The sequence below is a fragment of the Microtus pennsylvanicus genome, chromosome 14 (assembly GCF_037038515.1).
Source record: "Microtus pennsylvanicus isolate mMicPen1 chromosome 14, mMicPen1.hap1, whole genome shotgun sequence".
Classification (NCBI taxonomy): domain Eukaryota; kingdom Metazoa; phylum Chordata; class Mammalia; order Rodentia; family Cricetidae; genus Microtus; species Microtus pennsylvanicus.
The window spans coordinates 67760969-67777523 of NC_134592.1; the positions used below are offsets into that span (position 1 = coordinate 67760969).

The following is a 16555-nucleotide window of genomic DNA, read 5'->3' on the forward strand; positions in this document are numbered from 1 at the left end:
GGTTAAACAATTGTTCTTTGTTCTGAATAAATTAGCCCTTACTCCAAAGTAGTGCGCAATAGCTGTTTCCTAAGAGGCGAGCCTGTGGTGAAAGGCAAAGATAAGAAGACCGATAAACTCAACCTGAGATCCTTACACTCTGCCCTGCAGTACAAGCCAGGGCCCATGGCATTGTCTCTCTGCTCGGTGAGCGGTGGGTGAGGGTGAAAAGAGCTGACTTTTGACCTCTAGGTGTGAGGCACAGAGCGTGGCAGGGGAGAAGGTGAGCGCGCTGAAGGCACAGTCTCCCTGGAGTCGATGCACGACAATGGCGGAGACGTTAGGATTTCTACTTCAGTTCTCATTTGTGCCTCCATGTTTGGATCTTTTAGAAAAATATTTAGATGTTGAACTTGTCTTTAATCCCAAAGGATTCTGAATTTATAGGTCTGGGTGACTCTTGGGCGATCTTGAAGCTCCTTCTGCCTGGGTTGCCTATTCCGGGGTAGTGTGGATGCTGAGAACCACTTCCGGGTGGGAGCTCTCTGCTGGTGCCGGGCGGTTCGGGGCTGCGGGCACGAAGGCTGTGTGAGTCATCTGAGTAGCTGAGTCGGACACGGCTCCTGGAAACGGCTTTTGATAAAGTGGCTGGAAATGGCTTTTGATAAGAGTCTGGAAGGCCCCTTTGACTTGCCAAACACTTTCCTCGTCCAGAGAACACGGTGTGGCCTGCTCTCTCTGGTGCTGGTGTGGCAAGAAACGCAAAGCAGGAAACCTGGTGTCAGTGGGTGGCATTGGCATCAGCAGACAAGAACTGTTCGAACTACTTCCCCTTTCTCTGTCCCTCTAGTGCAGCGGTTCTCAACCTTCCTAATGCTGCAGCCCTTTCATACAGTTCCTCATGTTGTGGTGACCCTAACCAAAAAATTATTTAATTGCTACTTCATAACTGTAATTATGCTACTGTTATGAATTGTAATGCAAACATCTGTGTTTTCTGAGGGTCTTAGGGGACCCCTGTGAAAGGGTCCTCTGATCCCACCCCCAAATAGGTCACGACCCACAGGTTGAGAACCACTGCCCTAGGGCACTACGTAGAATTACAGAGTCCGTCAGTCCTGCAGGTTGTATCCTTCTAAATCGCGTTGCTTCTCCTCTGTTACAGTTGCTCTGCCCAAGTGAGGATGCACTTACTTCCGGTCCCCAAATATTCACTGGCCTTGTGTATCAATTATTCACCTTCTACCCTTCATTTAAAGAAGCGTGGGCTTGTGAGAGGAGAGGGAGCAGCCCTTAAGGGACTGTGCTGCTGAGCCTGGCAACCTATACTTGGTCCCCAGGACTCACATGGTGGAAGGAGAGCCAACTCCTGAAGGCTGCAGGTTATTCTCTGATTTCCTCACGTGTTCCACGCACATGCATATGCACCCAGACACCACCCCAGACACACACACACACACACACACACACACACACACACACACACACACATAATGCAATTTTAAAATAAAAGTAAAAAGTAACAAAATGGATTTAAGAGAAATAAATACATATACCACTGAAGAATGGTAAATTAAGTTGGTTATAGTGTATAAATATGCATTTGTTTATCCCCCAAACCAAAGAGGTTAAATGGTGATATGGAGGAATCCAAAATCATTGTTTGAAGCTTAGAGAACTTTTGGACAAAAGGAGTCTCTTGATGAATTTCTGTATTCAGTTAACTATGTCTAAGGAAAATTGAACACAGGAAAAACCGAGGTGAAGAAGTGAAGTCTGGGCCACCATTCTTCCTTTGTAAAAATTTTAGAAAAGAATTCCAATGCAATGTAGCTCTGCCAAGTTTGCAGTGTTGTGAGTCAACATCACACAGGCTGTTCTGTGCCCCTTTCAATGCCCTCCAAGAGCATCATTGAGCACTGGCTAATTTTTGCTCTTGTTTCCTGTCCCCTGTGGTGCCTGGCTGCCCTTTGATGTCTTGCTTATTAACTTTGACCACATAGTTGAAAGGAAAATTTTGAAATGCTGGTTGTGTAGATAAGTAATAGGCCTCCCCTCCTCAAATGCGCCTGTTCCTGTAATTACCCTATGCCCACTTCTATTTCTGGTTACTCGTGGATCAGACTAATTGCCAATAATAGGTGGTCTTTTCTTTCTGTCCTTATTTCTTCCTTTCCTAGTTATGCAGAGGAATTTGTTTCCTTTAACAGTTTGGATGGAAGTTACTGAAGGTTTTGTGAACGTCTAAGGAGGGCATGCATGGGCAATATGTATATAACGACTAAAAACTTAGGCAAATATCATTCTAAACTGTGCGGATGTGTCGAGATGTTTTTAATAGTCTGTGTCCAAAGAAATACCACATCTAATATTTGCTAAATGCCTGACCATATTAGAGGGCAAAACAGTTGCCTCTAAAACCATGTTTATTTCACAATTTTCAGTGCCTAGTACCCTCAAACTGATGGAAGTTTTTCAGTCAAACCCTATGCAAGTATTATAAGCAAAATTATTTGGACTATAGCAGACATTTTCTTGTAATGGCACAGATTAAACTATCCTGTCAATCTAGGCTTTGTTTTTTTTTTAAATTATAGTTCTACTCAGAATTGCCTTTGGACTCAAATTTAGAAAACAGATCAGGCTGAGTTATAGGAGAGTTTATTCAAGCGTGGTGCCAATTGAATACAAAGTTTTCCTGTGTGGAAAAGCTAAGGAGTCTTCCGTTTACCCTGACCAGAATGAGTGTTGGGCAGCGTGGTTTATTAATATTTTTCTGCCCCATTCCCACACAGCGAAGGCTCTGTTCTAATGAAACACCCTAGGCACAGCGTCCTAAGGCGAAGTTTAAATGGAAGGGATCGCTACAATTCTGTTTCCACTTTTATTTATTTTTTATTCTTTAACTTTCTTTTTATTTGTCCTTTGTGTTTTTCACACCATGCGTCTCCATTCCATTCATTTCCCCATCCCTTTGTATCCACCCTCTGCCATTGCAAACCCCCCAATAAAATAAAATAAAATTAAGAGAAGGAAAAAAAGGAAAAAAATCCCATCATGGGATCTGTAGTGTGACACAGTGAGTCACACATAAACCCTTTTGTACACCTGTCTTTCCTTGCAAGCCCCTGGCTTCTGCTACATTGCCCTGGCTAGTTCACCCCCAGGCTGAGCTCCCCAGCACTGCCCTGGCTAGTTCACCCCCAGGCTGAGCTCCCCAGCACTGCCCTGGCTAGTTCACCCCCAGGCTGAGCTCCCCAGCACTGCCCTGGCTAGTTCACCCCCAGGCTGAGCTCCCCAGCACTGATTGTCCTGGATAGCTCACCCACTGCAGCAATGAGCGAGGTAGGGGGCAATTCTCTTGCTTTCAAGCCCTTAGGGCAGGCCCTCCTTCACGTGGACTGCCAGGGCCAGTTCTACTGTGTTGCCCAAGCAAGGTGCAGGGGCCACTCTCCAGAGTGCTGCTGCTGGTGAGGGACAGGGCCAGATCTCCCATGTTCAGGCTCTCAGAGTTGGCTCACCCCTACCCCGTCAGCACTCAGGAAAGCGGGCCCTTTCCTGCACCTGGCCAGCACTAGATCTGACCCTGTTTACACCTTTAAAGCAAGCTTAACCTGTTACTGCCAGCAGACAGTCAGCTATTTTTTTGTTTTTTACAATTTTAGTTCTGTAGTCATTTTGAAGCTCAAAGGAAATCTTCATTTAGAACCCTTACTCATTTAAATATGAGTAATGCTTACTCCCCCCCTAATTTGAACAGAGAAACTGGTCTCTCTACACAATAGTGAGGAATATTTTATACAACTAATAATTGATTTTATTTGTAAATTGATATGCATATGAAAAACTCCATCAAAAAATACAGATAATATTTTGGAATCCATAGACCATCATACAATTTTATTACAAATAATAATGTTCATGGAATTGTCATTATTTATTTTTTTAATAAGTTTCCATTAGGCTTTAAAGATGGTACAATTAGGATTTTACATAAGTCTCTGAAATAGAAGAGAGGTCATTTATACAAAGGAGATAATGAGAATATAAACAAATTAGATGATGATGTAACTATGGGGAAAATCTGTTATGAAAGCCACTAATTAATCTGAGAGACCTAGAGAGTTAATTCTGGCCTTTCTCTGTTTTATGTGTTATGAATTAGCGTTCACTCAAGCTTGCTCCCTCACATCTACTATGAAAGGAATTGCTTGCAAACTGCCGTCAACTGGGCTCAGGACAGGACTCTGAGACCCTGGGTTGCACTTGGCAGAATGGTGGGCTGGGCGCCATGTATGTATTGTGTGCCCAAGGTGACCCACGATGGTTTTGATGCTAGTGAGTTCTGGAATCTCCCAGAGACCTTGCAGTAAGTTGTTTCTCAGTGATCCTCTCAGGTAGAGCTTTCTGTGAAGGCAGTCTGACAGCAGACCAAAAAATTAAGCATGCTTCTAACACCAGGAGTTTCTGTGTTTTCATGGCATGAACTGTGATAGCGAAAGAAACTCCCGTCTCTGTATATATCTCCGTATTTTTAAAATGCCCTTTTCTGCTCCATTGATCTTATTTCTCAGTGACTAATAGTCACTGGAAACCATGTGTTTTCATGTATTGTAATTGCTGACCTTGGCGTTGAATTCAAGTGGCTTTGCATGCATGCCTCAAATTCCAATGTGCAGGTTTGGAAAACGGACTAGGGAGGCATTAATGGGAGCAAACCACTCTATTCGAAACATGAAACAGATGATACCGAGTAATGAAATCACATTCTAGAATAAATGGACTAGAAGACACAGTTCTTGGTATTTCTTATCAAAGCTCAAGTTGCTCATGGGCATGCTTTGTTCTTCAAGAGGACTAAAGATGAAGTCAGTTGTAACATGATAAAGAGAAGGGACAGAACAGCACAAGCCCATGTTGTCCAGCTTGTCCCGGTACCCCCAAGAAAGCTTGTTGTTTTAGCTCACTGCTTGTGAGTGACAGAATGTCTCTGGGATGAAGATGTCTCACAGTGTGAGGGTGCCTTCAGCTTTCTGTTGTTAGTATGTTACATATATAAACATATACATGTTATTAATATGTATATTCAGAATCTGCAAACACACTGTCACATACCAAGGAGTGGCCGCCTTCCTCGCTCACACTTAACCCTCCTCACATTTGGCTGCCATGCTAACTACTGCTCCACAGTTCACCAGGTGAAACTTGTGGAAACTGGAAAACCATGGTGATGCAAATATGCTAGGGCAGCTGTCTTGAAGCTCGATTAATAGAAACTCAAAGACAGAAACTGGGGTCCATCCGGAAGGTCAGAAGAGCAAAGCAGCCAGTCATTGAGTCTTACCTCAGTCCGAAATGGTGATCCTGCCTCCTGGAATCTCAGAATGAGAGACTGAGCCTGAGAGCTGTCTCCTCCCATTTTATAATGCTCTCTAGTTCTGGGATTAAGGGCGTGCACACCACTACTGCCTAGCTCCTATGGTAAATTTATGTGGCTACTGGGATTAAAGGTGCGTGCTACCATTGCCTGGTCTGTAAGGCTGACCAGTGGGGCTGTTTTATTCTTCTGATCCTCAGGCAAGCTTTATTTATTGACACACAAACGAAACACCAGTACAGTGTCTCTCTACGCATCCTTACTGGTTCTGTCATATTTATCTTTCCTTCTCCAGAATGGCCCTCACACAGAGCTCTTCATAAAAGAAAGAGACAGTTTGGGTTTCTCCATAGCTGGCCACGCCTCCATAGCACTTAAAGCGACGTCTCCGTAAATACCTTTCTCTGTAGCCAATGCGTATTTTTGGTTCTGCTTACGTGTATTATTCTGTGGGATTATTTTATTCTTCCTAGTTTACCTGAGAGATTTCCACACCCGATTAAAACACACCTTTTGTTACGCGATGACGAATCCTGAGTGTCCTGTATGGCAGTTCCGTAGCAATTCCTCTGTGGATGCGTTTCTTTGCTAGCGCAGCTCAGGTCCTAACCTCTCTGTAGTACAGAGCCGTAGAAACTCCTGGTCTTAGAAGCATATTTACTGATTTTCTCTGCTGCTAGAGTACCCTCACAGAAAGCTCCTGTGGGTTTCTATCGCCCACAGTGTGATAATTCGGAGCTCTCTCCCAGGCTAGGTGCCCGGGAACCACTAGCTTCTTTCATTTGCTAAGTCACTTTCTCATAAAATGTTTTCACCTTAGAGAACAAAGGCGTATGGGAGGGCTTGGAGAGAGGAAAAGAAAAGGGGAAAGTGATGAGATTATATTCTCAAAGGAATTTTCAGACGTCTTTATTGTACAGATGCAGTTGTGTATATTATGAGCACTGTTTTCAAACTTAAATCTGTAAGGTTTCAGCCTAAGCAACACATACTACAATCTCTACAATACGTTTTCCTATTTCTCTGCATCTCTGTGTTAATAATTTTAGTAGTTTAGCACCCATCTCTTTCTGTGCATCTTAATGTAAACAGCTTATCCTGATATGGAATACTTACTATCTTTGTACCGCCTCACTAACATCACATAATGGTTGCAGTTCTTGTACATGTAAGTTTATCTTGTTTTGTGAACAGTTATTAAAATGAATTATTGCTGAGTCAAAGGTCATTAACTCTTCTCATGGTTCTTTATAAAAATCGTTGAGTGACCTGGTGGTGGTGGCGCACGCCTTTAATCCCAGCACTTTGGAGGCAGAGACAGGTGGATCTCTGTGAGTTCAAGGCCAACATGGTTTACAGAGTGATTTCCAGGGCAGGTTCTAAAGCTACAGAGAAACCCTGTCCTAAAAAACCAAAAGAAGAAAAAAAAAAGAATTGTTGTGCGATGTTATATTTCTTAGTTTCTTAGATTTAGTCATTCAATAACACATATCTATTTAAAGTTCCATATTGTATGGGATTTTATATCTATATACAAATATGTATATACACATAATATATACATACACATGTATATACATAATTTGTGTTGGCTAATTTAAATGAATGAACAAGTAAATAAATTCTTTTACAAAAATGTTATGTAAAATTTATGAGCATCAGAGTTTAATACTTTAACAGATTTTGGCTACCTTAAAAATTTTAATCTAAGTAGTCTATGTAAGTTTACTTACATAAACTATAGTTAGTAGTTAGAAGAGTGATGATATTTATCTGTAGTTTTCATTTAAATGCTTTCCTTATAATGCCATCAAGTCGATAAGATGCAGATAAATACGTAAAATTTTGTATACCTCACTAGTAGCTGATTCTAATTTTCTTCTTAAAGAGTATAACATTTGTATGTATTCTTTGTGAGGTTCAGACATGTATACAATGCACTTTGATCATTCTTATCCTGCTCCCCAACTCCTCCAGGATTACTCCCCATGGTCCCTTTCCAACTTCATGATCTCTCTCTCTCTCTCTCTCTCTCTCTCTCTCTCTCTCTCTCTCTCTCTCTCTCCCTACCTATCTATCTATTCCACAGGATCTAGTTAGGGCTGCCTTATGCCCATGGGTGTGGGGCTAGTCACTGGACACACCCCTAAAGAGAACTGGCTTTCTCTCCTAGCAGCTACCTACTGTCAGGCTCCTAACTAGGGATGGATGGGGCTGTGTGTCTCTTCTGAATCCATGCTGGAATTTTGATTGTTTACCTTGTGCAGAACTTACATAAGTAACATCCCAGTTCTCCCTGAACTCTGGCTTTTTAAATCTTTCCACTTCTTCTTCCTCTGTGTTCTCTGAGCTATTGTCAAAGAGCATGTGACACCGGTGTTTGGTTTATGGCTGAGCCCTCTGCAGACACTAATTCTCTGCACTTTGACAGTTGTGAGTTTTTACTAGCTAGCATCCTTTGTGTGTCTATGACATATAATATTATTATGTTTCCGTATGTTATCAAACCATGTTTATTAATCACAGCGAGTTTCATACTAAGGCTGAAAGTCCTCTACATACATTTCATGTCAAATGATCCGCCTTTTTCTTTTAGGAAATTTACCAGTGGTGTGGTTCCTCCTGCAACAAATATGAGCGTCTGAAAGCCAGCCAGGTTGCCATTGGCATTCGGGACAATGAGAGGAAGGGAAGATCTCAGCTCATTGTGGTGGAAGAAGGAAGTGAGCCGTCAGAGCTGATGAAGGTATTGTGATTTGTCGGTGAAAAGTCTGAGCCGTGTGTGTGTGTGTGTGTGTGTGTGTGTGTGTGTGTGTGGTGTATGGTGTGTGTATAGATGTATGTGTAGTGTGTAGACTGTACCCACACCAACAAAGTCACACCTCCTAATCGTGAGATTATGGAATTATGGGATTATGGCATTATGGGGCCAATTACATTCTAACTGCCACATAAATGCTGGTACGGTGGGAACTCCGTCACACCTGCTTTCTCTAGGATCTCTCACCCCCTTAGATTCTTTCTTCCTTTCTTCAGTACTTTTGCTCACATCTCGGGCCTTGAGTATGATAGGCTGGTCATCTGCCACTGAACTCATTAGCGCGTATTTTGAAGGATATAATAGTTTGATCATCTAGATTATGGACTTTTTGTTGTTGTTGGTTTGTTTTGTTTTAAGATGGCATCTTGTGAGATGCCAGACTGAGATGGGGCGAGCTTTTTCCTAAGTCAAATTCTTTTTAAGTGTAATGCAGTGAACTTGACTTTATACTCTTTATAAATGCTGGTGGCAAATACTACCAATAAAACCAGCTCCGGAGATACAGGTAGCCACTGTGGGGCTGAACTGGTTCCTTTCTTGTTTTTATAAAAACAGAGCTAAGGGTCCTGCAATGTCGTATGTCCAAACATTGTTTCAGATTCTTGATAAAGAAAATTGGAAGGAAAATCAGGATATCGCATTGAGTCTCACGGTGTTTACTGAGCATTTGGGTTGGGTCTTAGTTTTTCTTCTGCTGCTGTGCCAAGACACCATGACCAAGGCAGCTCAGAAAGGGAAGCATTTAGCTGGAGGCTGGCTGACAGTTTCAGAGGGTGGGTCCACGGTCATCACGGTGGCAGGCAGGCAGGGCGCTGGGGAAGTAGCTGAGAGACTGCTTCTGATTCTCAAGTTGGAGGGGGAGAGAGAGGGATTCTAGGCCTGACTTGAGCTCTTGAAATCTCAAAGTCTGCCCCCAGCAACACACTTCCTCCAACAAGGCCACGTCTCCTAATCCTTCCTCAACAGTCCACTCGCTGGGAACAAAACGTCCAAATGTATGAGCCTATAAGGGCTGTTCTCGTTCAAACATCACAGGTTCGTGATCACTAAAGATCATAGTCTCAGTTCATTTTACTGTCTAGCAAAGGAGCTAAGCCCCAGAAGAGGCAAAGAGTAGTGATGGGGGCTGAGGGCCCCACACTTCACACAGCAGTTGTCAATTTGTTGGGATCCTTCTTATGAAATTTATAGTTCAAGCTCTTTGATAGTCACAGATAGTTTAGATTAACCTCTAAAGCCTGGCCTAGTCTGTGAATTGGGGTGTTCTTGTTTTTATCAGTCATAAATGATAATGAAAAATAATTTCTCTAGTATTCTTAGGTTGATTTGATATTTAGAAAATACAGATCTGGGACTCTGGTGAGTAAAGACTAGAGTTGAGGAGTCCAGATGGCTCTTAAACCAACTTTCCTAAATCTGATTTAGTCAAAGAGCAAAATGTTAGTGGTATTTCCCCAAAGTACACTGCCAGCTAAAATCTGCATCTTATTAACACACGCCACAGCGCTTGAGGCCAGACATTGCCTCCACATTCGTGTAGCGCTCACAGCTCTAGTGCGTTGCTCATCCGTGTCTCGATAACACAAAACACACATACAGAAATGGTGCCCTTTGCTCATCCGTGTCTCGATAACACAAAACACACATACAGAAATGGTGCCCTTTGCTCATCCGTGTCTCGATAACACAAAACACACATGCAGAAATGGTGCCCTTTCTACTCTCTCAAGGTTGGGATGACAGCGCTGGCAAACACATGAACAAGGTCATATTCTTAATGCCCTTTTCCCCCCTTTTGTTGAGACAGGATTTCTCTGTAGCTTTGGAGCCTATCCTGTAACCAGGCTGGCTTCAAACTCACAGAGATCCACCTGCCTCTGCCTCCCAAGAGCTGGGATTAAAGGCATGGGCCACTACCACTCAGTTCAAAGCCATATTCTTATTCAAAATACATGGTAAGACCAACTACATTTGTACAAGGTAGCATTTAGAGGAGAATAATTCACGTATTTGACTTGTCTTTGTTGTTTTGGTAGCTGGTTACAGATAACTCCCAGAAAAAGTCACTACTGTGTTCTGAGATAATCCCATTCCCAGGTGAAATCCTGAGCTCTAGAACACACGCAGCCGCTGTCCCTTTGATAATAATACACAGTCACCCATCTGCAGGCTCCCCCTTCCTAGGTCAGCTTCCTGGATGTGTCCAGCAGTCACGAACGTGTGATCTGCCTCTCCCTGGGAGCCACACCACTGCTGCTCACTGGCCTTGGCCACTTGGCCTGGCTGTCACTCCAGTATTGCTCCTTCAAGATCTGATAGCAAACCGCTCACCAACCACTCTGACTTAAGGGGAATGCTCCCAGAACCCTAAGGGATTGCACAGCTCTAGAGATCCAGTTTCTTTTCTCAATTGTCTGGTTTATGTCGTTTTTTCCTTCTCACAGTTTAAGAGTGAAAGGCTGTGCCCATTTCCATTGTGTCCAAAGGTATCACGCAGCTTCAGTTTATAGAAATCGGAGCTATTTTGAACTTGATGCCCTAAGTTTTGGGACACTAACTCCTAGCACCCATCCATGCTGTGTATTTCAGCATGTAAGGCACTAAGAGAGAAATCAGGCTGGGAAAAGGAGATGAAGGATTTTGATAAAGCTGACACAGGTGCTGGAAAGCAAACTCTGGTCCTCTGTATGCAATTACCCACGCACCCATCCTTCCAGCCCCAGGATTTGGGCGTTATTCTTCTAATTGAAGCATGATTAGACATTTAATTCAATCTGATCACTTTTCAATTGTCCTGTCTGGAGAGGAGGGGGCATTATTTCCTAGGGATTAGATAAACTGTTCTCCCTTTATCTCTATAGAGTCAGAATGAAGTATAATAATAAAACCGAGGTGCTGGTGTGGAAATCTTTTGCAACCATTTTGGAACAATGTATGCAGTATATTTTTTAAAGGCTTTAAAGCTTCACGGGAAACTACTATTAATAAAAATAAAATCACCCTGTTTTATCATCAGAGAGCAAGCATGACAGTTTTGAGATCCTTAAATATAAGAAAGACTTAAGATTGTTCTGTCTATAATACACATGTTAAAATAATCACCCCTTAAACTGTTTTCTGTAACTATCTCATGTATTTTATTGTTAGCAAAAACTCTGTACTTTGTAAGAATGGAAATTTGAGTTGCCTGAGAAATTTATTTGGTCAATAGACACAGTAAATCATTTGACATGAGGAACAATAAGAAAGAGTGGTAGAAAACTATGTTTGTCTTGGTGTGCTTTCCAGGTGGCCCAGGGCTCAGTGCTGACACTTCCCCTGCTCTCCTGGACCTTTCTGTTAGTTCTTGAGAAACTGAACAGTGCCTTAAATATTGTCAAACTCTCATTCCTACATGGAAGATGGTTGCAAGAATTTATTATCTCATTGAACTAATATTATTATGAGAGCCAGGTGAGAGGACTTTCATTCACAGTTTAGTTTATTGTTCAAGATCATTGAAAGGGATCAAATATTTGCTGCAGGACCAGAAAGCAGGCTCCTTCCCCTTTCTCTTCCCCGTTGCATTGCGAGAAAATCTTTTCTTCTATGCACAATGACGCTGTGCATAGCTTCTTTCTTGATAGCCGAGAAAGTGCGCGAGCTAACATTGCGCTATAGCTGCTATAGCCACTTCCTCCTGCTTTATTGCCAAGCACTGGCCAACACGACATTCATTTAACTTTTACTTTTTTCAGTATTGAGGACTGAACCCAGGGTGCTAAGCTTCGGCCATGGATCTACCCCTCATACGCACCCTTTTCCCTCTCTTCTAATTTAAGGGCCCCATAAGTTGTCCCGGCTGGCCTTGACATCACTTTGTAGCTCACGCAGGCTTTGAATTTTCAATTCTCCTGCCGTCTCTGGAATTACAGGCCTGTCACACCAGACGACTCAGTCACTTAATTCGATGAATCTATTATCTGAATTTCTGTTATTTATTTCACTCCAATAGGCATTTTGTCCCTTATCAAATTCTTCTGATGGGAGGAATTGAAATATTCTGAACCAAGATAAGAACTGTGTAGATATAGCAAGGTCAGCCATATGCATACGCTGCAATAAAGTGACAGAGTCTTAGATAATTGTCATTGTCTCCTCAAAGTTCAACAGGGTGACTTGTGACCTTACTGATAAGACAGCACTTTCATAGCATGGGCTTGACATGATACCACGTGGCAATCATTTCTGAATGACTGACTTCCTCTTTCCTGTGGAAGTGAGAGCCTGCCTGGAGAGTCTGCAAGTGGGGTGATGTCATTCCAAGACAGCGACTAGCAGGGGAGCAGTAAAACTTTGCCCCCAAAGTCTACTTCTGAGTCAACAAGTTCATGTAAACATTAAACTAGATAAACTGCTATAAAAACTGATCTAGAATGACAGGTTTCAGCTCTGTCATTTACCTGCACCTCATGTTATAATATTGATTCCATCTTATCAGTATTAGTAAGGAACTCATAGTAAGATGGCAGGCTTCAGTCCTTTTGAGCCAAAAATTAATCTACCCCAAGATATTAATGGCCAAATTTCTTCTTTAATGGTTATGCTCCTTTACATTTGTTTCATAATGGCATAGTTTTTAAGTCTAAAACAACAGACAGTAACTCCAAGTTTATGTCAGCTTCCTGCTATCTCTCGTGATTAGAATTTTTTGAGCCTGTGTTTTAAAAGGGTTTCATGATTCATCAGCTCATATTCCTTTAGCATTTATTTTACGCTTAGTGTTTGTTTAATGTCATGAAGAAATTGCTTCTGTAGAATGAAGATCTTTCTCCCTAAGGTGGAGGACATCTGAATACGGGTTAATATTGTTTGCCCAGCGCCATTAATGATTTTAAAATGACCTTATAAGGAAACCATTGTTCAGATAACTATAGTACTCTGCCATCAACAAGGGGAGAGGAAGCCATTAAAAGAACTTTAGTTTTAGAAAGTCCATATTTCTACTAATCATGAAACAATACAACCTTATGACTAAAGTGAAAATGTGTTCATATCTGTATGCCATGGACTCTGACGTCCTCAGCTTTAGATACTCTAGAAATTAAATGCTAGTGTTCTGTCACAATGAATAAGCTATGAAGCAAACCACTAACAAAAAATAAAATGTAATGATAGCATTTGTGTAGATGAGGCAATGAGCTATTTAGAAACTTCCTGGGTAGGGGTACCATGAGCACCACAGTTGACTTGCGATGCTCACTGTCTGCCCTGGAGCTCTGGGGCTGGACAATGGCCTGTTTGTCATAGGGTGAATTTTTCTCTTTAGTCCTCACTCACTCTTGATAGCATAACTTTTTATTAGTTTAGAAGTTACATAGTCAAATAGATCCATTTACTCTGAAGGAGGCAGTAACTGCCACCATGAACACCCTTCACATGTGAGAGGCATCTTCTATGGACCTCCTAGGAAGAGTTGCCTCGGGAAGAAGTTCTGGGATATGGATATATTTCTTACACTCTCCTTTGGGCACTGTCCCCACAAAACCTGGCTCAGAGGGAAGGGCGGTTATGATCTGGAGGATACTCCTGAAGGCACACGTAGGGGTCAAGTGAGACCTTGTCACTTGTCAGTGATTTATGGAGCAGGCCCCAGGCCTTAGTCCCAGAAAGACCCCGGAGAAGCAGTGTGGAGCACATTTGGGAACTGGCCCAGGGAAAGCTGAGATGACTACAAGATTTAGGCAGCAAGTCTACCCTTCATTGGCCCAGGGTCAGTCTTTGGATGTTTGTTGCTTAGAATCAACAGCAAGCTTGTGCACATGCGCGTTCTGTAGCTGGTGACACTGTCTGGAAGAGAAAAGGCTTTCACATTTCAGACACAGTCTCCTGATGACCTCCAAGGCAGGGCAAGGATGGCCTGGCGGGGCCACTGCAGCACTTGCTATGTGCCCACTTTATAGATGGGAAAAGTGAGTCATTCAAAGGCTGTGTGAAAACAAGAATAGGTGCTGGGGAACCTTCCAGAGCAAACATGCTTCTCTGTCTAATTAACTAAGTAATTTCTGAGAAGACTTCAGGCGACTGGCCTCAAACTTGCAATGATTCTCTTCCTTCAGTTCCCCAAATGCTGAGAAGACCTGAGACCCCTTGCCCAGCTTAGGTTATCCATTCTGAACTGTCCAGAATGTCAGAAACCCTGGGGTTTTCTATAACTCAAAACCCTTCGGCAGACTACTTTGATAAAATGATCATATTTTGTGTCTTCTCCATTCTCATTCATAGTCTTGATAGCAGGATGTTTGCCATGGGTAGACCAGATGGTTACTCTGTCTCAGGTCCCTTACTGTCTCTCTGTCCAGCTGCTCCATCTTCCTGGAAGCATTAGATTCAGCATCATTGGGATAGGTATTGTCTTAGGAAGAAACTACATTCTTTTAAGCCTAGTACAAAAGTGCATGCAAACCACGCCGGGTGTGTGCAATTAAATTTTTGTGCTTAGAATTTTTCTGGATTATGTCAACATAGGAGGTTTTGTCATTAAAACAGAAGCTGGCCTAATCTAGCTAAATGTTACTTATAAGCCAGAGTTCTTTATCTTCTTTTGAAGGGATGAATGATAAAAACTATTTGCATATGTGGAAAGGAAGGGAAAAAAGCAATATCTGTGGAGGTTTTGCTGATGCTCCACCTGAGGGACACTTGTGTAGATTTTTCTCTGCCCACAGGAAGAAACTGGGGAGGGGGGAGCAGTCTTCTTTTCCCCCACTCCTCCTCTCATCAAGCTTGAGACCTCTCCCCAGCAACCCTCTCCAGATTTACTGAAAACAAGGAAGTGGTTGCTGGGGAAAGAGGCTCAGGGATGTTACAGAGGAGAAACAGCTTTGGGGACAGGCCACTGGTCTTTTGAAGACCAGATGCTTTTTAAACAATTTTGAATCTCAGAATCCACATGATCGCTTTAGATATATCTGGAGTTAAAAATAGGCCAAAGGGTTGGTTCATTCTTTTCTCCTATTTGCTGAAATGTGAAATAACTGCCTGACCATGTGAACATCTTTTTCTACAGACTCATCTAGGAGTCCCTGCCCACGCTGTCACTCAGCAGTGACCAGAGAAACCCACTTACATCCCTGCATTGAAAGTTGACTGAGTGCAGGCCCACAGCTAAATTGTTAAGAATCATAGTTCCCCCCGCATCCCCCACCTTCCATGGAACTGGTTGGTACACCCCAGGCACTCCCAGAGTAAATCTTGCCTAACTGATGTCTCTTGCTTCACTAAAATAAAGTCCTATTGCAAGTCTGTGGGAGGAGATAAGAGTTTAATACATGGGAGGAGAGGAGAATTTGTTTTATAACCAGGTTGTAGTGGCATTGTACACACCATAAATACAGAGATAGCTCAAAGGGAAGAGATGACTGATCTGTTCTTTTGTCAGGGCGTGGTCAACCACTGCCCTGCTGCTCACATGGCTTCTCTGTTGTGCTGAGAGAGGGATAAACAGACTCATCTTCACCTTGTCATTTTATATCTAAAATATAAGATTTGAGCAGTTGATGGGCTGTGGTCAAGTTGGTAGGGTACTTTCCTGGCATTGAGGAAGCCCTGTGTTTGGACCCTATATCACTTAACCTGAACCGGGTGGTACGTACCTGTAGTCCCAGCACCTGGGCGGTGGAAGCAGAAAGATCGCAAGTTCAAGGTCATCTTTGGCTAAACAGTAAATTTGAGGTCAGCTTGAGACATATGAGAGAGACTTTGCCTCTAGTTAGTTAAAAAAAATCAACAAGACATCCTGTTTTGACATGCAATCTGCTTAGGAAAATCATTAGACTAAGATGAAGAATAACAAGAAAATATAAGCTCACGAGAAGATAGTTAAAGTTCATGGTGAAGCCATTATGAAAAGGATTCGAGCTGGGTGAGGTAATTGATCCCAGTTCCTGTACACTGAGGCAGGCAGATCTCTGCACATTAGCTAGGGCTACATGGTGAAGACCCTGCCTTAAGAAAACACTCAAGTAGGAATATGCAGGGCCATACAGCCAGGGTAACAGCCCACATTTGAAGGGCTTAGCTTTTGTGCTCACAGTGTGCCAGTAATATCAACAATCATGTCACATACATTTTTGATTAATCACATTAAGTGATATCCATCAACACACCATTTTAAGTGCAGAAGCAAGTTCAGGGGGCCTTGCAAAAGCTCCTTGTAGCTCAGCTTTCCTAACCCCGCAGAATGAATGGTCATTCAAAAGGCAAATGTTGGCAGTATCTGTTCAAGAACTTCACAGAGAGAGGTGTTCAAAGTGGACTTGAGGTCTTACAGAACAGGAGAATGATTAGTTGTGTCCAGAAAGTGTGGAATTTCCCTGGTATTTGCTTTCGAGCAGCTT

The 16555-nt window shown here is 42.6% G+C and overlaps 1 protein-coding gene across 1 annotated transcript in view; it reads left to right on the forward strand.

Moving 5' to 3' along the window:
- The window catches only part of Scin (scinderin), a 64296-nt gene that overhangs the window by 19387 nt on the left and 28354 nt on the right, over positions 1-16555 (forward strand). The window contains exon 4 of the mRNA XM_075948031.1: positions 7953-8102. Within this exon, the coding sequence (XP_075804146.1) occupies positions 7953-8102 (150 nt within the window). The remainder of the gene's footprint in view (positions 1-7952; positions 8103-16555) is intronic.